General features: G+C 43.8%; 1 protein-coding gene across 2 annotated transcripts in view; it reads left to right on the forward strand.

Moving 5' to 3' along the window:
- PTPRG (protein tyrosine phosphatase receptor type G) overlaps positions 1–24,599 on the forward strand; it is a 412,936-nt gene that overhangs the window by 315,136 nt on the left and 73,201 nt on the right. For both annotated transcript variants that reach the window (XM_049826696.1, XM_049826694.1), the window contains exons 8-12: positions 871–1,063; positions 14,745–14,929; positions 16,930–17,038; positions 18,776–18,825; positions 21,250–22,051. In XM_049826696.1, coding sequence (XP_049682653.1) covers positions 871–1,063; positions 14,745–14,929; positions 16,930–17,038; positions 18,776–18,825; positions 21,250–22,051 — 1,339 coding nt within the window. The remainder of the gene's footprint in view (positions 1–870; positions 1,064–14,744; positions 14,930–16,929; positions 17,039–18,775; positions 18,826–21,249; positions 22,052–24,599) is intronic.

Below are 24,599 nucleotides of genomic sequence, written 5' to 3' on the forward strand. Positions count from 1 at the left end.
AAATATTTTCACCTTAGTTTGGTAGAAATTTCTTTCTAAGAAATAGTAAGATATGAAGTAACAGAAAAGTTTTCCAATTACATTTCTTCCTTACAGGTTAATACATTTTATTAAAAATAGCTCAGATCTGAATCCAACAAAAGAAACTTATTCCCAGAGGAGTATATGCTAACTGTGCCTAAATACATTCATTCTGTGTTATGTTTTTTCTCACCCTGTGGTTAGCTATCAAAGGAAACAGTGGTGGGTAGGGAGGTCAAGACACTTGGAGCTGGTAGTCCTGAGGTTTCTCCCTTCTGCTACTGACCTGCTGCTGGGCAAGCCAGCTCACGGGTTTTGGTGTCCATCCTGTAAAGGTGTGACAACTGCAGTGACCTCCCTGTGAAAGTGGTGCAAGCGCTGTCTGTGAAGCTTAGCCTGGCAGCTAAACTTCGTGTGGTATTCTGAGAGAAGGTAGCTTTGCCCTGTCCTGGAGAAGGAAGGCTCTTGAGGTGGAATGACCTGGAAGCGCTTTTTGACGCGATACTGCGAAACAAAACAGTGCCAGCGGTGAGGAGGGTTTGGCGTGGCTGTGTCACACATGAAATCCTTCCAGACAAGGGGTCTAAGGGCAAATGTTTCCTTGCCCATGACAGACATCCACAGGTTGCTAGAAGGCCTTCTCCCTTGTTGGGCAGGATAAGCACTGTGCCAAGATAAGACGGTTGGCAGTGATTTCAGTGGACAGCCTGACTTCCCATGTGGTTTATCAGTCTTGGCATCAACATTTTACTTCCTGCCATTTTACTTTCTTATCAGCCACCCGGATTTCACCACATTGTTTTTCTAATTAACATCCTTTCTCTCCCCTGCCACGATGGCTGCCATCAGCTGGAGGCCTTCTACTCCATATTCACCACTGAACAGCAAGACCACGTCAAGTCCGTGGAGTACCTGAGAAATAACTTCCGACCACAGCAAAAACTGAACAACAGGAACGTGTCTAAGTCTGCCGTGAAGGATGCTTGGAGCCAAGATATGACAGACATCTTGGAAAATCCACTCGGCACAGAAGCTTCCAAAGGTAGATTACACTTATGAATTTTGCACTTGACTAATAGGAGAAATTTTTTTGGTCTACTTTGTCATCAAATGGTGTCAAGGATAGCCATGAGCTACCAAAGAAGTAATGCAGGTTATGCAGGCATTCCTTGTTGCTGTGTGTCAATTAATTAAGTAATACTGTGGGTGCCTGCAATTACCTGTGAAACGCACTGTCCCAAGGTGCCATGGCAATAAAACCCCAGAATGTGTGAGTCTCAAACTGGCGATGTCCCTGTTTCTGCCAACTGGCTGTAGAGCCTTAGAGATGCCTGACAAAGGGGAAACATGAAGGCACAAGGTCAGAGGTAAAATTTCGGCCCTATTGGCACTGACTCATTGGGTGTTTGAATAGGAATAGAGTATCCAGATGTGGCTGTGGGTTTCATTTTTACAGTAACAAGACTTCTGAAGAACCGTTGACCTTTTAATTCAACGTTTGTATCAATCTGCTGGTAACAGTGACAGGGGGGAAAAAACCTCTTCCTTATAGGCAGGTGATTTTCTCATGTCTTGCTGAAGTGTTTCATGTGTCTTTTTGTAGAGCAGCTGGTGCTTGCTTCTGTCAGACACTGGATAATGAGCTGGATGGACGGGGGTGGGAGAGAGGTTGCAGTCATTACGTTGGCACAGACAGCCCTGGCTAGAGGAGCGCATCAAAAATTCTGAGAGAAGTGTGTACTGGATAAAATAAGACTAGAAATAAATATCATTTACTACCTTTATTTGCCTTTATTTTATTGAATGGTGTTATTTATAGGTAGGAGGAATGACATGCACTTCCCAATCTTCAGTCTTGAGAAGTGCTTGATGTTTAACCAGTTCTGGGTAGAGGTAAAGAAGAGAGGGGCAGTTTGCCAGAAGGAAACAGCTGAGCAGATTTACAAGCTTCCCTTTCGTACCTGGCATTTTCACCTGGCCAGGCACAGAGAGCGTAGTTTTTAGAGGATGTGAATCATGAAAACAGCTGCGTTCAGCAACCTCACCCTCCCAAGAGAGTGCTGGAAGAGTGTATTTCTCAGGGCTCATTATTCTGTGAGCATGCTTATTTATTTATATATAATATACACGTACACAAACCTCATGTACATTAAAGGCAGCCTTGGGACGGAGAATTTACATCAGAAGTGAGAAGGAGATCTTGGGAACGAAGTAACCCTGCTATGCTCTGGTGCTCTGGCCTGCAGTTTCCAATCAGTGTTTTAACAGCAACATGTGTCAATATTTATTTCTTCAGTTATATCCTGTGTACATATTACCCAGAACAGTGATGAAAGTTAATAGGTTACGTTATGTTAAAAGTGACAAAACTGACTAGTTTTTATTTTGAGTGCAGCCAAGGTACCTCTGGTACATGTGGTGTAATATTCAAAGACATTTTACTGCTTTGGCCACATGCCTGCATGTTTCCTCCCCTCACTGGATGGTTTTTAAGATTATAAAAATGCTTTAGGTGATTTTCAACTTCATAGTAAATAGCTGAAACCCACAATTTTGACAGAGCATTACAAACGCTAAGGTCTGTAGTTAATGGGCTGATCTTGAAGTTGGAAGTGTTGATACCGAAGGAGCACTTGAGTAACTGGAAAGATTCGCATTGACTTTGATCTTTAAGAACTCCAAGGCCCGGATTCAAGCAAGTGCACATGGCTTAGTTAGCATGATGTGTGAGCCAGTCAACAGGAGCAAGGGAGCTGCATATCCGTTAGTCCACATTTAGATAGCTTGGTACCTGGGTGCTTGACACCTTAAATACTTGGGGGCAGGTTTCCTAAGCAGGTTCTCTCTGGGTCCTCTCTCCTATCATGTCCAGGTGCTGTAATGCTCTGTACTCGTGCCTGCCTGGGAATTTGAGCTTACGACATGCTCAGGAGAGACCCTCAGGTGGGGGGCATGCATTTCCCATGATCTGACAACATTCAGAGTGCCAGGGATGATCTGACAACATTCCCAGCATGGCGGGGATGATGCTAGAGTCAGTGATTATTTTTTTTATTTTTTTTTTTCCCCTTGAGCTTTTGCTATAGGAGGCTAATGGCTGGGCAGCCAGTCTTTTTATACCGGCTCTGTCAACTTGTCACTTTTTGGGTTGTGTGCACACCAGGGGACACTGAAAATAGGTGCATTTTTTTCATGAACTTAAAAATAAATAGGTTGCTGCAGTGTTGCTAACACAAAATGGATTGTAGCGTATCCTCCAAAGGTTACAGGAATGAGTTATAGCTGTTCCAGAGATACAACGACGTGGATGTTTCTGGCCCCTTCTTTGACAAAGGTGAACAGTGATGATGTGCCTGGTCCACTGCACATTCTGAACTACTGACATATAAATAAAATGAGTTGAAGTCATAATACTTGAGTGAAAGCAAAACCTATTGTTTATTCAGCTAGTAAATACAGTACCTCTTTATATAGTGTCACTCATGCAAAAGTACTGAGGAGCCGAGTGCATGGAGCGCTTCTCAGCCAGACAGTGTAGCATACAAAGATAAGCGTGTAGGGTTAGCATAACAAATTTATTTTATGCAGATTCTTCTGCACACCTCATGGTTGCATCTCAGTGCTTTCCACATTGCATTAAGCAATGTGACCAATGGCTGTCACATGTTGGCTCTTGTCTACCCTCCCCGTGCTTAGATTTGTGTATTGTAGAGAAAGGCAAGGTCACAGAATTGTGTCTTTCATTTGCTGCAAGGTGATACGGTTTGTGATGGTCTTCAGCTCTGGAGGGGAAGTTTGGTTTTTGTTTGTCGGTGTGAATTTTTGCAATTTGTTTCCTCTGTCACACTCTATTAAGTCTGTGGGCAGTATTGCTGATCTAGAAAACAGTGTAGCATTCGTTATGTAAGCCTTTCTTGTTTTGGAGGAAAATGTGCCCAGAACAATTTGCATAGTGTTCAGAATAATTTTCAGAATTCCCTGATGAATAGGGAATTTCAGATCAGCACAAAGTGATGCAGCTTGCCAGTTGTCCATTGGCAAACATGCTATCCTGAACAGTTTGGCACCAAACACGAATGTCTCTTCTCCCAGCTATCAAAGCTATCTCAGGTCACGGAACCATGACCAGTAGCAATAACCTGCAGGTACACCAGAGGAAAACTTACTTCTCACTTTATGCCAGTTTCCATGAGTATTTCCTTAGCAAAGCCCTGTAAGTGGTGGCATTTGGTAAATACAGTGTCTTCTGGGAAAGATTACTTTAGGTCAACCAAGACTGTCAGTGCATTTGGATCCAGTTTGTTAGCCAATATGAATGCTAACAGCCTTTTGTTTTGCAGTTACTCTGCTCTCCCTCCTCTTTTTTAATTTTAAAGAGACAATGAATGGAGGAGTGGTGTTTTCAATCATCAGAATGCAAGATGGCGAAAATATTTTAGCTAATTTGAAATAGAGGGCTAATTTTTCACTTGGGAGTGAAAACTCCAGTTTTTCTTTTGTGTTAGTATTTAGCAAGAAGAGTTTTCTTTGGTTCCATTATCTCATTCCTTCCTCCTGTTGGCAAAAGCTGATTTAAAACAGTTCTCTTGAGGACTGCTTGTACGCTTGGGATAAAAGCATATGCATAAGACCTTTGCTGAATCAGAGCCCATGAGCTGAGCTTAATTCTTAAGTTGAGCCTGGAGCTGTTTCAAGAAACCATACAGGTCATCTTTAAATATCTTATTTCTGAAATATACCATTCAGGATAAATACTGTTCAGCTATGTAATTGTAGCAGTGGGTGGATTGATAATAAACCATCATACATCAATATTTTTTTAAGATGATGAAACTTTCAGAGATTCAAGGTATACAGTGGATCATGCTGTTAAATCATGCAGATCATCAGGCCTGTAAAATTTAACAAGAGGGCTCACCAGTGTTACAGTACTGATTTATATGAAGTTTTGAAAAGTTCTCTGTACAGACATATTAAACCAGGAATGTATTTGTAAACTATTCATCAGTGACAGTGGCAGCGTTTGATTTTTTGCACGTGACCATCTCTGTTAAAATTGCCTCCTTTCTTCTCTGGCCTGCCCTCTGTGGCTCAGGACTGTGTTGCTCTGTCACATCATATATTGTGCTCCTGCCTTTTCATGGGCTGCTTTCAAGCACCTATGCTAGAGGGATTGCTGATTATTTATCAGTTTAATAGTGTACATTGCTTTTCAGGGACAAATAGGCAGCATTCTTACATAAAAGTCCATTCAGTTCAAGGACCTGAGTCTGCGTGTTCCTTACTACTTTCACATGTTGTCCCATCAAGCAGAGATGTAGTTACAAAACATTACCTGCTTCAGTAAAGGTGTAGGCATGGAAACCAGGAGGAAAAGGTGTTTCATTTCCTTGTTTCAAGATGTACCCCATGTGCAACAATATTTGCCTATTTTATTTTGCTGCTGATTAGGACCATCAAATGTTACTTCTTTATGTTTTTTAGTGCTGAAAAAAACCCCAACCCTTTAACCTTTCTGTCTCATTAAACGTGCTGCAAGCCTTACAACACTTAAACGAGCATCCCATGTGAGGGGCTCTTGACATCAGAGTTTTCTTTCACAGATGCCTGATTACTTCCCCAAAGGTGTCTGATTACTCTTTGCTGGAGTCTCAGATGATGCTGTTGCCCATCAGTGGGAATTCGCCTTAGAGTACCATCTTTAATTATTATCCTAGGCTAAGTTAAATAATGAGCAGTCATAAATTCACTCTAGTAAAACTTAGCTTTGGACTCTAAATTAACAGCTGGGGCATTTCTCTTGTAGTGTACAGGCTATCATTTTCCTTACTGTTCTTTGTTGTGCGGTAGTGATACACAGTTTGGAAGTCCTTGTAACTTAATGCTGCTAAAATGTGGATAGAAGATATTTGGATTTTCCCTCCTGTATGCTTTGCACTGGAGGCATGGCTCAAGCTATCGACCTGCAGTCAAAGGTACAGCACTGCTCAAGCAAAGCAGTTTAGTTCTTAGTGAATTCACTGTTTCGTGGTTCCTGATACCAGAAATGAAGCTAAGGCCCCCTATGAAGGCACTGCCTCTTCTGCGTGGAGTGTGCCTCCACTGCAGCAATATCCAAAGTTCTGGAGATTCAGTGCAGTGACATCATCATTTTGAGGCAGATAGTTTAGAGCATTGGCAGCAGTGTTTCTGAATGAGAACAAGTTATTTGTCTCATTTATAGCCTCTGTTATTACTCTCAGTAATTTGTTTTTGCTTTCTAAATGCCCGTGTTTTATGAGAACTCTCTCAAAACAACTTTGCAGTCTCTTCATGCCCTCAGGTTCTCTCTGGGAGGCCAAAAAGAGTGCTAGGCAAGAAAAGTTCTACTCTTGCAGAATGTCGTTTATATATTTTAGTCAAACCTAAATGACCACAAAATAGTCTATAGCAGTAAGTGTAATCTATCCAAAACAACAACATAGTAACTTAGGATTGCTAAAGCAACATGATAACTATTTATTTTCTTTAAATATCTTGGGGAAAATGAAAAAAAGCAAGAACCTTTTTTGGTTAATTTACAAAATGTTTATCATTACAGTTGATTGTTCTTGTAATTTGGAAGAATCTTGGAAGATTTCTTTATAGATTAACAACTCCTTCCCAGTTTCCTTGGATAACCGGACTTTTCCTACTTTTCTTTTTGATTTCATTTTGTTCTAAAGATTATTCTTTCCCAATTCCATTACCCTTTAATCAGGTCAGCACCCTACTACAGCGTGCGTGCTTGTGCAGATGAATCAATATATCATTATTAGGATTTCTGTTGGTGTAGCAAGACTGGCTAGGTGGGAAAGGTTGCACTTGAGGGTGGTAACACCGTGCTGCTAATTGCTTGCCCTGCATCTTCTTTGCACTATAGACCTGCCCAGCTGCCGCTATGCCTCAGTGCTCCAGGTAAATGTACTCACCTATTGCTGCGAGAGACTCTTTTGATGTGCACCTCGAGGACCTGCTGTAACCACATTTTAGGCAGAAATCAGTGTGCTCCTTCTGCCTATCTCATCCCTTCTACCTCATCTGTGTTTTGCTCTGAGATGCTGCGTCCTCGTGTATGCAGTTGTCTTGGAGCTTGTCATGCAAAAGCAGGAAAGGACAGGCTGCTGCCTTCTGGAGTCTCAGATCACTCAGGTGGAAGGCAAAGCATTTCAGGAAAAAAACTGACCCATTTTGATGGGGAATCAGGTACAAAAAGTTGTGGTACATATACCTCACATAGGTCTCATGCTTCCCCTCACAGTGGCTCTGTTCCGCAGGGTTCTGTTTTCACCTGTAGTAATTTCTGTGTGGTTGTAATGTGAGCAGCGCATGTGTCTATGCCTGAATGTAGTGGACAGCTTACTGGTAGATTTATTAATAAACAATAAGTAACTGCTTGCCCTTGTTTAGAGGTTATAAAGGGCCCAAACCAAAAGAGCAAGAGGAATTGAGTGTGAAAGTTTAAGTATGGTTTGGGTTCACAGCTGCCACTAAAGCTGGAAGGGCGCTCGATGATTTATTCCATTTATACCTGCGGGGAATTCCTTTCTGCACTGCCTGCCTACTGGTCCAGCTGTTTGGCCCACAGAAGTACTGATTTTAATTTCAGTCTTGACAGTACTTTAGACCATGAGTGCCTGCAGCTCATCCCTTGTGTTGGAAAAAGCCTCCAGAAGCTATGAAAGCGAAGCTGCTTTCCCTGTCTGATTTTGGGCATCCCTCAGGCATGTATTGAGGTGCTCTACCAGCCCTGTTGGCTTGTTCTTCCCGTGCTCCCCAGTCCAAGCAACCCTCGCCAGGGCTTTGGAAAGGGTGGCTTGGCTAACGTGGCAAATATGTGTCCTGGCAGGAAATCCTCCTTTCTACCCCCGTTGACACAGCACGTGCCACTGAATGTGATGACACGTGTTGTATCAGATGCACTGTATAAATAAGGAGACAGGCATACATCTTAAACACAAGTCACCCTCTGCATGTACGTGTGCATGTGTGCAATATAAACACAAAACTTGCAGGGCAGATCCTTGGCAGACATCAGTGTAGCCCAGCACGGCACCTGATGGCGCAAGGCTGATCTGCACCCGCTGAGCGTTCAGGCCACAGCTGTAGAAACAGTATTTGTGAAATATATGAAATATTTGGGCTCAAACATAACGTAGTAAAACACACAGTCCATGCCTTTCAGTAAAATAGGGTCTGTTGCTGTGATGCCATGGAAACTCAAATGCTACAAAGCAAGCCATACAGGAATGAATCCAAATGCTGGTTGTGCGTTCACCTCGGGAAACAGGCAGGCAGCAGAGGGGCAAAACCCAGCTTGCCCAGAGCCCCTCTATCGAAAGTGCCCCATGTGCCGGTTTGTTCGTGAGGTTATTTCACAGGGCTCATAAAACAAGTGTAGGGTCTGTCGGTGTCCCTCATACCTTAAGAAATAACCCTGTCTGTTTGAAGCATAGTGAAAGGTAAGAGCAGGGAAGATAAATAGTCTGTCTCCTAGCTACATTCTGCCCGTGGATTGAAGTAGATCAACACAAATATTTGTGTGTACGGCATGCTCCGGAGCCTGCAAATGCCTGCTGGCAAAGTGCAGGCAAAGGTAAAGGAAAAATGCGTGCTTCTCTTTAAAGCAATTATCCTTATATATTAATAATGTCATTTATAAGCACTCTGAGAAGTTAACAACGTACACTAAAGCAAAGCAAAAAAATTGCAAACGTTTAGTAAAAGGAGAAGGGGGAAAATGTTGTAAGTATGCCTCTTAGCACTTTTCTATGTATTAAAGCCTGTGTTGTCTCTGCGTATGATCCTCGTAGTCTATTTGTTGTCCTTTGGGAGCGCAGCCCTCACTGAACTCTGAGATTGAATCCGACAGCCCAAAGAATGCTACTGTTTGTTATGGATCGGAGACTCTTCCCAAGCACCTCCACTGAGTCACGCCAATGCAAGGTAGCTGAATCTGGCACTGCATCAATTACCTTACCATTACACGGTTGGCATGGCACTGAAAGCAAGTGTGAGTTTTCTCATGGCAGTATAACCCATACTTCCGCATTTCAGGGCTTATTTGAAGTTTTGAGAGTCTAATAATCAGAAGGAATATATATGTATGTGTGTATATAGGTATATATATAGTTGAAAGTATTTTTCTTCCTTTTTCTGTTGGTGGTGTCGCTTTTGTCTTGTCTGCAGTTAGGTTCCTGGGGGCTGCAGGGCTGCGTGAACTTGGTGCAGTGTTTTGCCGACAGCACAGGCATCGATTACAGTTTTCAGGCTTCTCTGGCATCAGCTGGGAAACTTGTGGCTGAGTTGGGTGTCGTTACAGCAACAGCAAGAAGTGGTCCGTCTGTCCTGCAGGACTGGCCCTTCCAGCTCCTTCCCAGTGCTGGGGCAGAAGGGAAAGAAACACCTTCTCTCCCCCAAGAGCTCAGTCACCAACTTGTTTGCCCTTGTGGGGAAGAAAGGCATGGGTAACACCCATATTGACCTCTCAATTTCTCTCCCACTGAGCGTGTGGGAAGAAATGCCCCATCTACCATCCTCTGTGCTCCTCTGTGAGGGAGAAACACTGTTCCCTGCCACTCGTCCCATGCATATCCAGATCAGTGAGAAAAAAGAGAAGTGAAGCGCTTCTCACCTTGCAGCCAGGAGCTGCCTTCCAGAGCAAGACAAGACCCTTGTCCCGGTGTTTTAGCTACCTCTGACCAGTCCTGAGCCAGTAACGGGCTATGGGCGCATCCTGATGCCAGTGTTTTCTCCCTCTGCATATGAATTGCCTTAGAAGATCCCTGCCCATCTCGTCGTGAGGGATTCAGGACTTCACTGGCACATTGCTTTTCTGTGCTGAAAATTATCAGGGTTTCATCACACAACATGTATCCCAAGGTACCAAGGAGAGGAACGGCAGTTTTGCATTGCTGAGACATGCAGCAGGAGGGAGAGAGAGTGGGATTTTCCAAAGGAGGGCATAACACAGCCAGAAATAACTGCCTTTAAAGTGGTGACATTTTTATGCATGGAAGAGCTAACTTAGAACATTTTTAGAGGTTTTTATAAATCCCTCTGAGCCCAGTGCCACTGGATTCATCATATGAGGCACCTGGTTTACAGGGAGAAGGTATACAAGCAATAACCAAATATACAGTTCTTGCACTCTCTCAAACTTTCCCTAAATAGCTCTTTTTATAACCGCAGGTAGCATATGCAAAAAGCATGATGAAACCCAGAAAGTTTGGCTGCTTTTGCATTTCTGTCTTTGAAAGAGAAATGTAGGCTGCTTTTAAAAGAAAAGAAAAAAAAAAGCTGTAATATTCTCTTACATGCCCTTTCTGCATTCATGGGTGTGTCTTAATATCAGTGGTTAATTTTTGCAAAACAATAAGCCCCCTTTTTTTCTTTCAGCTCTCTGAAATAGAGCTGCCAGGAGCTTTTGGATTAAGCTTTATCAGGCTTCAGTTAGGAAAGCCTCGTGGAGGTTACGTAGCCAAATACAACATACAAATCAAATTATGGGAGAGATGAATGCAGAGTTGTTAAATTAATTTTGTTTGTTCCAGCCCATTGGAATGTTTTTAACATGAAGAAAATAATTCTCTGCTGTATGGCTGGTCTGGCCAGCGCTTAGGACTGTATTAGCATGCTACATTTGTCTGCGAGTGGCAAACAGGTTTTCTCCAGGCTTGAGTGAGCCCTGGAAGGCAAGGCTAGCCAGGATGCTGGCTTGCCCCCTGCCTTCCCCAGCGGGCTGATCTGCAGAGAAAAGACTGTGTCAATCTCCCAGACAGCCCCACACATGGCCAACAGCTGGAAACGCCAGCTGAGGCTGCTCCGTGTCAGGTCAGAGGGCTTCCTCCAGATACACCCGTGCAACCCTCTCTGTTCTGCAGGACTTTTCCATAAGGCAGGAGCCAGTGTGTTTGCCATGTTCCCCATTCAGGTCATCCCCGACAGGAGGGTGAGGGAGGGTTCGCTCTGAGAGGTCCGAGGCATGCCACGCTCAGGGCATCACTGCCTGCCACGAGGCGTGCCCCAGGTACCACGAATGTACTTGCCTTTTGAGTGCCTCCGAGCTGTAGCCCTGTGGCCCCAGCGAGGTTTTTCTGCTTCCAGGAGTCCTGGCGCCGGTGGTCTGCTAGCCAGGATGCTTCAGTGTGCCACTCAAATTGCGCAGGCCCAGTTGACGTATGTCTCTGCTTAGTGTTGCACTACACCGCAGAAAGACATCCTGAAAGACCCCTCAATATTTTTATTATCCGTTAGGATCTGAATTTAAAAGAGACCATTAGTCATAATTTTTCTAAAAATAGCTGAGATCTGCTATTTCCATGTGAAATGATACTGGTTGTTGGTTTCAGTTCTTTTTTTTTTTTTTTTCTCAAGCAATCATGAATTCACAGGGTTTGGGGTTTTTTTTGCTTATTTAGCCTGGTTTTAAAAAAAAAAAAAAAAAGGTGAAAGTTTGTGTTTCTCTGTAGTGTGTCCTGATTCAATTCAGAGGAAGATGCAAACTGCTGCCTCCCTGTCCCAACCTCTTTCTGCATTTCTATTTGTCCTTCAGCCGCACATTTTGCAAAATCAGTAGAGGTTCTTTAGCATTTAAAAAAAGGCAGACGAAAGCAAGGAGCCTGCAATTCTTTTAATCTTCTTTCAAAAATCCAGGGCACACAGAGTATTGAAAGGAAAATTAGATCTCTGGAAAATGCCAGTTGTTTTATAGATGGTCAAATCATTACACTTTTTTTCTTGCCTTTCAGACATTTGCTATGTTATTATGTATCACTTTAATTAAATCATCAAATTGAATTATTGGATCAAATGTTTTTTTATTCCACTGTGTCCTGAGCAGGTTTGGTTAAATTAATAAAACCATATGTTTCATTTTATAAAAAAGATTTCTTTTTTGCCCATTCATAAGCTGTTAAAAAAAAAAAAGTGGCTGAACAGGAGAGGTTGGTTATTACTTAATTACATCAGGTACTGCTATGTGCCTTGGAGTAATTGGAACAAAGTCATACTAAGTCCTGAAAATTTTGTTATATTTACTGTGAAATAGCAGTATTGTAAATTCAGTCTCCTTTTAGCTGGCTGTGAATGAGGTTTCTCCTCGTCAAAACTTCTCAGTGAAGTCAGTGGAGTCACTCAGCTGCTTAAAAGTGCTCATGACCGTCTTGGATTGGGGTGCAGGGTCAGGGAGGGTCTCCTAACTCTGAGCCTGTGTGTCTCCTATTTACCTTTGGGAAATGCCCGCTTCTCTCCTCTGACTGGCATGAGCTATTCTGAATGGCATCAAAGCTGGCTGCAAAGAGTGGCATGGAACAGAGGACATGACAGTCCCCTTTTCCTAGGGTGGCTTGGGGTCCTTGTCTGAAAAACAGCTGGCTACCCTTGGTTCAGAGGGGTATTGCAATTAAGGTAGATCTCTCTGTCTCTCGTGAAGGTTAGCTTGTTGAATTATTTCTAAAACAATTTGATGCATGATTACTTTAAATATATAAATCTCTTCCTGTCCTCCTGGAGGAGGAGGACTGGATAAGACACTTAGGTCTGGGTAGTCCTTCACCCTGGGCTCCTATCTCTGATGGGATTTGATTAGGTGGAGAGATAAAGGCTGGCCTGGCATTTTGAAGCGTAATTCTGTGATGACAAAGGGCTTCAAAGGGGGCAGTTATGATTTATTGGTGCAGTTATCAATAAACAGTGATGTCAGTGAGAATTGATCTGACTATCTCAGCAGAAAGAGGTGAGAGCACGGAGAGGCATACCAAGGATCATGAAGCTCTGTAAACTGTGACAACAGCGACTACTTTCAGCTGTGCCCTCTCGGCTGGGTCCTGGCCACCTTCTTGCCATGCTCTGCGGCACCCTGGCTCTGTGGGCTCCCTGCAGAGACCAGGAGGGAGCAGGAGGGAAGGGGTCCGCAGGCAGCAGACCAAGGTGTTGCTTCTGGCTTTGTGGCATTGACGGCAGAATGCCATTTCGGTCCCTTCAACTCAGTGTAAATAGAAACTCATATTTGTTTTGTCAACGATTTGAGGCACTGCAGGGTTTGTTTGCTTTGCTGGATCATCCCTCTGGGTTGAGCAGAAGGATCTACTGCAAAACCGCAAGATAGTCACCACTTGTGGCAGGCACAAACACCGAAGATCTTTCCTGCCCAGGCGTATTTCTGCTATACGTGTTCTTTTGTTCAGGCTAGCTACAAAATGTGAGTTATAACTGCATAAATGCAATTGACAGGTATTTTTCTGTTGTACTGGTAATATTGGTGTTTACAGCATTTAATCATTGTTATTTAGGGACTGTAGCTATTTCAGTAATGTAACGGCAGAGCTACATGACCAACCTGCAAGTCCAGGCATTAGGAATAGACATTTCTCCCTTTCAGTGCTGCCAGGACTGTTTAGAAGTGAAATAACGGCCAAATATACACGCAGTCATATACCTGCAGAGTGCAAACAAGCTGAATGGGTTGCCTTTAAATGGAAAAGTCGTATTGGAAAAATAATTCTGCAAACAGTGTCAGCGCGATGGCCTGGGTGACACTTTGACTTTCCCTGGCACGAGAGACCAGCTCCTTTGCCACGGCACATGTGTTTAGGTATCATTGCAAGTGATCTTTCTTGGTTCAGAGTTTATATTGGGAGAGAAAATGTGAGAATCTGTCCTGAATTGTGTATTTTAAACATGATTTTTTAAAGCTGGGAAAAAATCTAAACTCTTTATATTTGGCAAGCGTATGATGTATTTTTTCGATAGCGTATGAGTGCCATCTAGTGTTCTTCATTAGTACCCTGACCTTTACATTTCAGTGGCTTGAAAAGTGTTTTCTTCAAGCGGCTGCGAGTGGGCTGTGCACACCCCACTCCTCCTGAAGCGTACGGGCTGGGTTTGCGCCTGGGCTCGGTCTTCCCTGGAGGAGTTTGGGTTTGGGTGTCTGCAGGCAGCAGAAGCCGTGGTTTCGCCCGCTGGTTAAGCTGGTCCCATGCTGACGTCCCCACCGACTTAAGCTTGAGTGAGAAGTAAGTTGTGCCTCCCCGCTGCAGGCAGGGTTAGGAAGGGACAGCTTTCGGAGGCTGGCTGGAGGGTTCCCCTGCCTGGTATGAGAAGGAGATGGCCAAAGGCCATCAAGTGCCACTCTTCCCTGTGCTGGTGATACATCACTGGTGAAGAGTTGAAAATCCATGAAGGAAAACATATAGAAAGGGGAATTTAAAGTTACTTCTCCTCATGTGCAAAAATGTACTAGGTTAAGAGGAAAATACTGACTGACCCAATAGTGTCACATTTTCAGAGGTTCCAACTATTTCCAGGGCCTGCGGAGCCCACTGGAGCATTTACCCCCTTCATACGGCAGGAGACTGTGGGCCAGGGAAGCTGGGACTCAGGTTGATTGGACTTTAATGTTCCAGTGCAGAGCTCTTAAGAGACCAAGTTAAAGTGTACATGCAAATGTCAGGACTGAAAATAAGTCGAGAACTAAGCAACCTGCCTGCAGAGAATGGATTCCCTCGCTCCCTTTACTCTGGAGAGCAGAAAGCAGCTGCAGGTGGTATTAAATCCCATTGGTCTCAGTGGATTGCAGTCTAAGCTATTACTGTAGGCAAGGGCATTAAAGAAAAAACCTGGCTCTTGGAGTGAGGCACAGTTCTTCCTGTTTGTTTTCTCTCGATTATTTAGGAGAGCTTCACATTTTTCCTTCTGTTGTTTAGCTTGCAGCACTCCGCCAGTCAACATGAAAGTGCAGCCTGTGAACAGGACAGCATTACTTGTAACCTGGAACCAACCAGAAACCATCTACCACCCTCCGATCATGAACTACATGATCTCATATAGCTGGACTAAAAACGAAGATGAAAAGGAGAAGACTTTCACCAAGGACAGTGACAAGGACCTGGTAAAACCACAGCATCAACCCCAGACATATGTATCAAGCTATCCTTATATTGTTACTTTTCTCAGTAGAAGAAAGTAGAGGAGGAAAGCAGTTGTTACCTTATAGACAGACTAGTGTTTGACTCGCAATGAATTGCTATTAAAATGTTCAGCATTAGTTGAACATTGCCTAACAGACTACCCAAAACACTGAAGTGTGAATTTATAGTTTATGTGAGTGCATAAAGGACTAAATCTGCAGACACATTTTCGTATACTGTTGCTGAGAAGCAGCTGGCACGGGAAATAGTTAGGCTCTGAATACCTTTTGGCTTGTGCTCAGCTTACAGATTTTCACATTAAAAGTCCGATCCCCCAAAATCTGTTCCTGGGCTCAGGCTTTTCACTGTGTATAGCCCCTTGCAGTCTTTGGAGCAGTTTCTGGCAGTAAGTGCTGCCAGCAGTAGGAGTTGCATGGTCAGAGCTAGAAGATTTTTGCGGAGTGGCCCTGTACAAGCAGTGGGAGAAAAAGAGGGAAGAACAAGACAGCTCCAGCACAGACGGAAACACCAATCTATCTCCTCCATTTAGGATGTGATCTGCTTGTCATTCTTGTCTAAGTGGAAGCAAGTATTGTACCGGTCTTTAACATTCTCTCCATATAAAATCAAAGTGACATATTCAGGTTTGAAAGGCCTCCGTTTATTGTTAATCAAAGAAAGCCTCTAGAATAATGAAATCAGTAATTGTATATGCACATGAAAAATGCAGCAGCACAGAGTGTTATTCCTAATGACTGTTACCGTATTTTTTTTTTCAAATACACAGTCCTCTGGGCCCATTCAATCAGTTCTACAATAATACTTCTCTTATTCCCTTAGATGAAGATTCTTTTACTTCATTTCCATTTATATTTTCAATTTCCCCACTAGACATTGTTATCTGGGTCACATTAGGGAACGATGTGCCTCACAAAATCAGAAAGGAATCTATTGAAAGGCACCCAAGGTTATGATGTATTGTAACCTCTCTCTTGTCATAGCTTCACACTCTTAAGGGAAATTTTTTTTAATCAGGTATAAGGAGGAGAGCCTTAATCAGCAAAAATGAGGTGGGCACAGTGAAAGCATCCTGTTTTATGTAAAAGAAATAATTAAAAGTGCAGGGGATGTGATGGAGTGATAGCTTGGAAATAAATTGCAGTGAGACCCTGTGCTGTGCAGCAGAGCTTGGAGGTTAAGAAAGCAATGACAGCTTAGTCTATTTTAGGGGCAAGAGAAGAAGGAAGCTCTTTTTCAGAGGAAAATGCAATTTGCTTTCAGTGTTCTGGCAGAGGCAGTTGGGCTGTCCCGTTTTGAAACGGAGCTGGACAGTGTTTTGCTAAAGAGATCGCTGGTATTTCAAGTGACCCACACAGCTACTGCTGCTGTCTGCTGCAAGACATGAACTGATGTGATTGTAGACTAAGGCAACACAAAAGAGTATCTGGAAGGCAGCAGGGCAGTGTCTCAGGTCTAAGAGTATGCAGGGACAGCCCAGCCCAGCCCGGCCCAGGGTGCTGAGCCATCGTGTTACACAGGCCACCAGCATCAAATTGCCATAGCCAGTTTGTTGCAAAATATATAGTCGGTTTGAACATGTAGTGACTTTTCTGGGCTTATCCCATGTTTGGGACTTGGAGCTCCACCTATAAAAAAATCTCATTTTAATTCCTGTAGGGTCAAATGATTTGAGGTTTAGTTTTTTTCTGAGGAGCTCAGAGACTTTCAGGCATGAAGACTGTCATGAGAGTAGATGTGGGAGGTGTTCCTTTCTTTCTCACGGGCAGAGTCAGCAGAGTCTGGGTGCACCACTTCGGCCTTGCCCTCTCTCAGAGGACCAGTGGATATTTCTATGTAGAAATAAGTTTGTCTTACATGGCATAAATGTCCTGTGTTAGCACAATGCTTTATGTATTTCAAACTGATCGTGGACAGTACTGTGGGGGTAAAAAACTGAATAATATCTATTTTTTTTAAACAGAAGGCCATCATTAGCCATGTCTCACCTGACATCCTTTATCTGTTCAGAGTTCAAGCAGTTTGCCGAAATGAAATGCGTAGTGACTTTAGCCAGACTATGCTCTTTCAAGGTAAAAAACCCACATACACGTTTTTACATTAAATGACTCTTTGTTTGTTTAACATTTTCTTTGCAGAGTGCAATATGGTGTGGAATGATTTCAGAAGATGTTTGAATGCATGTAGACAATACTAATTTCAGATTGTGGCCAGTGACTATCAGAGTCCTGTTTCTAGTGATGGGGGTTTGCCTACCTCTCTGCTGGCAGGGTTCATCAGGTTTTAGGGTAATTCAGAGCTTTTCTTGGTACTAGTTTTTTAGAATAAATTCATCAGAGACTGCTTATGCATCAGAGGCACAGCTATAGCAGAATGTGAGTCTGATCGGTGTCTGTTTTATGTAAAGAGGAAAGGAGATCAGTCCTACCTTGACAACCACATGTGGAGATGTTCAGGTTTTACCATGCACGCAACCTCAGTGATTTCCAAAACATACATATTTAAATGAAAGCAGAAGAACTGAATGCTAAGCTGTCATTTGTCATGGACTTCATTTTAAGTTTATTGGAGAAATCTGGCAAAGCTGAGATTTGGTAGAAAAACTTGATGCTTTTGGGGTTTTTTAAGTGCTGAAGTTTTGCTCCTTCCTGGGAATTTTACTACTACTTCTTTTATTAACTAGGGCAAAATTAACCTCTTCTGAGAGCACTCCCTCCCATTCCAGTTTACAGATCTATAAACCTCGGAATGGGTAATGGAAGAACAAAAACAAGCAGAGAGTTAAAAATTTAAATCCTTAAGATGAAGCAAAGAGTTAAGTCACTTGCGTCTGATGCTGTATGTGGAACAGAATAATAGAGGCATTTTTCAGTGTGCTTTTCAGAAAATGTGGAGGTTTTAATCCTACTCTGTTAGCGCTTAGCATCTGAAGGATATCAAGCTGTGGACACAATTTAGTTCTGTTGCGGTATCATGCCAAAGTTTTTAGCAGCATTGCAGAGAAAGCAGGGTTTGAACAGGAAATGTCCTATCCAAGCAACATCTCATGTGTAGCTCTCAGTTGCATGGTGTCTCAGCAGAGTGGTTTGGACTTCACTTTAAGTGCCAGGCAGAAGTCAGAAACTTGTGTATTACTGATTAGGGCCTCTTTCGGCAGATAATAGAATGGAAAAATTCTTTGAAATTTGAGCCTGATACCTATTTAATTGAAGTTAAGAGAAAATCATTATTGACAGTTTTTCTGGATGCTCTTTGGGTACTCTAGCCCAATGCTGAAAGTAGTGGAAGTGATATACACACCTGCAACGGGAGTAGTTGTGTTTCCTTCCATGTGTCCCCAAAAGGGAGGAGTTGTTCTAATCTTTGGCGGGAGTCAAGATCTAACCTAGAAGAAGAATCCACTTGAGCTTTCAAAACGTACTTAGGAGGCTGATTATAGTTGTAGTTGAGATAAATAGCAATAAATAATGATGATGTTATAAGGGCAGAAAAAACTATTATCATCAGCTGCTCTTGCTTCCTGGGTAAGTCAGGACGTTTTGTCCAGCTCCGGTTTGAAGGAGAGCATGCGTTTTCTGACAGTGCACTTAAACCGGCATTGCCAGGCCTGAGTAATTAAAGACAAAACAAATCTGTCTTTAGACAGAAGTACAAAGTAAGGTGAGTAACACCAAACGAGCCGAGTTGCTTTTATCCAAACTGAGACCTGCATCCGCGTTTTGTACTAGCAATGTTCAGCAATCGTTTAGCAATTTTACCGGTGCCTCCCTTCCCAGTCCGCTGACACGCTCTTGTTCTTTATTTCTCAGCTAACACTACTCGAATTTTCGAGGGGACCAGAATTGTGAAAACAGGAGTGGTAAGTCCTGGCCGTAAATCCCTGCGGAGCGCTGGGGGGGGGGGGGGGCGGTAATGGGGGGCGACGTTCCCACCAGGTGGCAGCACGGGGTTGTACATCGGCGGCAGGACCCGGCCTTCCTCGGGGGGGGGGGGGGGGGTCAGAGCCGCCCCCAAAGGTTTTAACACAGACCTAAAATATTGGAAGGGGTTCGGTTTTCCAGCGGCACGCCCCGAGAGGCTTTGACAACTGGAGAATCAGGTGTTAAAAAATCTTCCCAAATTTGTATTCGACCCATTTAGAGTGGATTCGTAATCTTAATGACAACTGTGGAAATAGATTTAATTTCTTTTCCTAACTGTATGACCAGAAATATATGCAACAGCAATAAGGCTTCACACACAGCATCTTTACTCTTCCAGTGCTTTAAGGATACCTGCTATTGTGTGAATAAAGCCTTAATGTGCTCTTTGTTTTAATTTTAATTCAGGTGAGACTGTAGCAGCTCACTGAAGCTGACTTTTGTATTCCAGAATCAGAAATGTTGATACATTTAAAGTAAAACTAGAATACACTGGTTCAGTTTTGAAAGCACCTTATTAGGTTATTTAACATAAACTATCCATAACCTAAATTTCTTGGCATTCAGTATACTGAATTGTTCAGACAAATTTATGGACTGAATTCATACTATTGAATTTACTTTAAGTATATTGCTTCTGGTTTTATTCTGTTCCAGTTTGATATACTCCCTAGTAAGCAAATAACGCATACAAAGCTTGAATTTGAATGATTAATGTTTGTTTAATGATGTATAGAGGTATTCTAGACATATAAAATCTGCTGTCAGATTTTAATACTCAGTCCAGCTTTGAGACTGTACATGCCAGTGAAAAGCAAATCTCACAGTGCCTTAGGGATTCACACTGATAAGTATCCAGAAGTTTAGATGCTTATTTAAAGTTTTGGCTTGAAATCTCTGAAGCACAGGTTTTCTTCTGAGATCTCAGGTTCTCTATGATTGCAGCTGGTCAAAAATAACCGGAGAAAGCAGCCTTTCTTGGTTTGCTGCAGCATTGCAACTACAGGGCCTGACCGAAACTGGGAATTGCAGAGATGCAGAAATACTGTTAAGTTATAAGTTTCAGTTCCAAAAATAAACATGTTACAGTTTTGTTAAATGTTCAGTAGCACCTATTTAACCCTTGTTTGTCCTTGTCTGATGCGTTCCTTTCCAGCTAATGCTCCTCTTGCTGATGAATTCAGTAACGTGAGACATTTTTCAGTAAGTCAGAGAGGGAGCTCGGTCAGGTTCTCTGGGCAGAACTGCTGACCCTGGCTCTTCCACAGAATTACTCCTTGTCCTTAGCCAACTCACTTCAGTGTCTTTTTCCACATGTAATTCAGGAAGGGGAATGACTTGTCTAGGTTTTTAAGTATATACCAAGTTTTTTACTTCTGGTAGAGCATACACATGTGTGCGCAGAGACCCGTGCGCGAGCACGCATGCACTAGGTTGATATTAGAATAACACTGGCAGGGTGCCGAGGGTGCAAAGTCCATGGTTCATTCCCTGCTTCCTCTCAGCTCCCCGAGGGAAATGGACAGTGCCAGCCCTGGCTCTGGATTGCTGGTGGAGGCCAGGGAGAGCCCTGTGGATGGGGAAGGTTGAGTCGCCCGCTGGGTGCCACAGCCTTGTGGTCCTGGTAGAGGTCATGGTGACTTGCCGAAGGGCTCCTGATGCTCTCCAAGTCCTTCACGAGTGCCCAGCTGGCCATGCAGCAGGTCTTTTCTAATGAGAGCGATGCCTCACTGCAGCACCAGTCCTTAGGAGAATGATGCTGATGGGTAAATTAAGGAAATAAAAATAGTACCATTCGAGGCCCTCACATTCCCCCTGTGTGTGGGAAGAGCCAGAGTTCCCTGTCAGAGCAGTACCACCAGCCACGGATGCTCACGTTGGCAGCACAGCCCTTATTTTGGGATGCCTCTTACGTAACGCTGTATTTTTAAACTTCTGTATTCTGAGGATTAAAGCACTGTGAGTAATGCAGCTAAACTCCTTAAACTCCTGTACATCCTCCGCACCCCTGAGAGGAAACGTTACTCACAAGTCACCAGTGACGTGGGTGGAGGAGGTCCCACTCTAAAATAAAGATAAGAATAAAGAGGGTTTTGATGCTAATGATTGTTCGGAAAGGGTGAATGCAGGGGAGATTTCCTCCCTTTGTGGTTTGCCGTGTAGCTCTGTGGCATGTCCCGTTCCTGACTCGGCCCTGAATCCAGGTGGCGTAAGTCTCTCTTTTTAAGAGAATAGCACCCAGAATGGCCTGTGTGTGGAAAGGGAGGTAAAAGCAAAAGAAAAATGACCCCAGGTCGCTTGGGGCCCCTGCTGATGCTCTCTGCTGTGTTTTCTTCCCCTCTGCTGCCGGTGACCCCCTGAAGCCCACGGCATCTCCTGCCTCCTCAGCCGACATGGCTCCCATCAGCTCCGGCTCCTCCACCTGGACCTCCTCGGGGCTCCCCTTCTCCTTCGTGTCCATGGCCACAGGGATGGGGCCTTCCTCCAGCGGCAGCCAGGCCACCGTGGCCTCAGTGGTGACCAGCACCTTGCTGGCAGGGCTGGGCTTCAGCGGTGGTGGCATCTCCTCCTTCCCCAGCAGCGTGTGGCCCACCCGGCTCCCTGCGGCGGCCGCCCCCAGCAAGCAGGCGGGACGGTCGGTGGTGGCCGCCACCGAGGCCGCCGCCGCTGCCACCTCCCCGGGGCCGGAGAGGGACTCGGCGCTGACAAAGGACAGCGAGGGAGCCGAGGAGGGGGAGAAGGATGAAAAGAGTGAAAGCGAGGATGGGGAGCGGGAGCACGAGGAAGAGGAAGAAAAGGATGCCGAGAAGAAGGAGAAAAACAAGGCGGCGGCGGCCACGGAGGCGCGCAATAGCACGGAGCCCAATGTGGCCACGGCTTCCCCCAACCGGACTGCCGAGGAGGAAGGAAATAAAACCATATCGGGTGAAGAGCCAAACCAAAACGTTGCCCCCACGGCTGGAGGTCCCCAGGAGGAGAGCTTTGCCGAAGCAGACACTCAGCCCCAGCCGCTCCCTTCCACCCAAGTGCCACCAGCGTTCACCAACGAACTTTACCTGGGGAAGATCCCGAGAAGACCAGAGACAACAAGAAAACCTCCTCCAAAGGAGGACAGGTTTCCAGAGGAATACCCCTCAGATAATAAATTCATCACCATTAACCCAGGTGAGTGACCTCCGGGGAAACCGTTTTTACCAGCGTGAGGCTGTTGGGAAATGATACAATCGAGATTCCTTACTGATTTCCAGTAGATAAAACATTTTTGTGGTGCCTGGCTTCATCCAATGGGCAGGTCCTCACAGCACCCAACCCACAAATTGTTATTGGGGGGATTAGAGGGGAAGGATCATCCTTTTATGTTATTGGGACGGACTCATGGTCCTTGTAGCTGACTAGAAGAGAAAATTTGGAAAAATGTTAACCCCCAAAATACTGCATTAAGAATTTTGTTTTTTAAAAAAAAAAAAAAAAGAGAGGAGAATGCAGTGAACTATAGCTGTGAAATTAATTTGGAAGAGCGGTTGCTGTGCTGAACTGGTGTTTCATGGGAAGGTTGCTATATATGTTGTAAGCTAATTTAGTTTATCTGCAGGAATCTCCCTGATTGGGCTTTGAGATAGTCTCCCAAATACAGGATCATCACTTACTTATTTCTCACCACAAAACCTACATGCTCTGATCTTCCAAGGCGAGGCACCTTTTGCGCTAGGGTTACCTTTTTTTCCAGGCAGTGTTCACGTATTTTCCATGTTTGGCCTGATGAGAATTACCAGTGCTCCTGTACACGCCGACTCTGGATGTATGTACCAACTCCACAGTACGTACGCAGCAAATATGACCTTTTGGAAGCATGCCCAGGTGATCTGCATGTGCACCAAGCCCTGTGTGGTCAGGATTTGCTGCACGGGTCTATGCAAACAGGTATCTCATGGTGCTCCCAACTCACTGTGCAGAAAGTCCAGTGCATATGCACTTGTTCCTGCTTGGGGAGCTCCAGGCACTGGTGAGGAAAACGGATCTTATAACTGCAAGGAGCAAATGGAGTACATGTGTATGGATTTATTTGCAGAGTAAGGACTGAGATTTAGATATGGCGACAAGTTTATCTGAGTGATTATGTGTATTACCACAGCATTTATAAGATAGCGCACATTTTTTTTTGTTCAGGTTTTTTTTAGTGTTATTGTTTATTTTGCTAATCTACAGACTGTTTTGTAATTTCGTTTTTCCATCAAAGCTGTTCTAGAGTACACGTACTGTGAAAAAACCTTACATATTTATTTTTCCCTACATTTGTAAGCACAAAAATGCAGACATTGTGCACTCAGTTATAGCTCAGAACAAATTTAAAAAACAAAGCTAAATCCAATCTTTAATAACATTTTTTACAGAAATGCTGACCTGACTCTAATGCTGTGAATCATAACTGTTCTGTAAGCGAACAGATTAACAATGCAGAAGCAAGAAACCTGCACCAGGTTGTGCCTATTTTTTTAAAATACCCTGCTGTTTTTCTTACTCCTCAACTGGAAATCTTCTTCAAAGTCCAGCGCTCCCACTGAATATGATCTGAGGTGCCTGTCAGGCAGCTTTCAACATGCCACTTGCCCTAATCACCTTTTTATTAGGAAGTGGGGAACTTATCCTAGCCATGCTTTGCAATGTTGGGAGAAAGCATTCAGCATCATTTAGGTTCAAACCCCAGCAATTCAATCTGCCTGGGTAAACCTGCCTCTGAAATAGTTGTCTTTGGTTCTTCCTGCCTTCTGCTTCTCTGTTTCTCATGTGCCAGTTCCTTGGATGGCCCAAGGACAACATCCTTTATATAAGACCTAGAAAGGGCCTCATGGCTTATTCTCAGCCTAATAAATTGGAGGAAAGATGGATAGTTGTATGTTTCTTAATTCATGACAAAGGGATTGTTATTCGATTGGTTTTTATTCCGTGGTGAAGTTAAGATGAAAAAGATGAAAATCAATGAGATGGGGAAGTATTGTTAATATTGCTAAGAAGTACTTGATGGTTATCGTGAATTGTATCCCCTTAGTCTGTAGTGATTTTTGTCTCTTTAGCATGCAGAGAACTATTATTGAAAGTGGTTCAGTACAGCTTTGCCTCCTCCTACACAGCCTCTTTGAAGAGCTCCGCTCACTTGCACGCTTGGAGGCTCGAAGTGACCCTGCCTGAAGACTGCACGCAAAGACGATCAGTCTTGAAAGAACTCTGCAAATTAGGTTTTCCATGCTTATATATGGAGGGAGGACAACTTACTAAGATCACTGTGTCTTACAAAAATGGCTTCCATGTGTAGGAAATGACATCTGAAATAACCAGCACATGTTAGCTGGAGGAAAAGATAAGTGAAAGAGTTGCCTGTTTCGCCCAAATTAACCTTAGTTAAATCTTAGTTAAACCTCTAGTGACATACCCGGGATGAGGAGAAGGAATTGTACCATATATTCAGCTTCCTAGACAAGCCTCTCCCAGGCCCCTCAGTGCACTGACGAGGACACTCAGCAGCAAAAGGGCTGGGAATGGTTATTCAGAGATGAAGAAGGGCCCATTTGTGTCATTTTCCTGGGGGTAGAGGTTCATTCCCTGCCCTTGACCTTCAGGTGGAAGAAGTTAGGTTGGTCACAAACCTGGTGACTCCCTGTCCAGACATTGGGAAGGGTCAGTGTTTTTAAACTCAGAGAACATTTTAAGATGTCTC

The sequence above is a fragment of the Accipiter gentilis genome, chromosome 23, assembly GCF_929443795.1.
Source record: "Accipiter gentilis chromosome 23, bAccGen1.1, whole genome shotgun sequence".
In the NCBI taxonomy this organism is placed as follows: Eukaryota; Metazoa; Chordata; class Aves; order Accipitriformes; family Accipitridae; genus Astur; species Astur gentilis.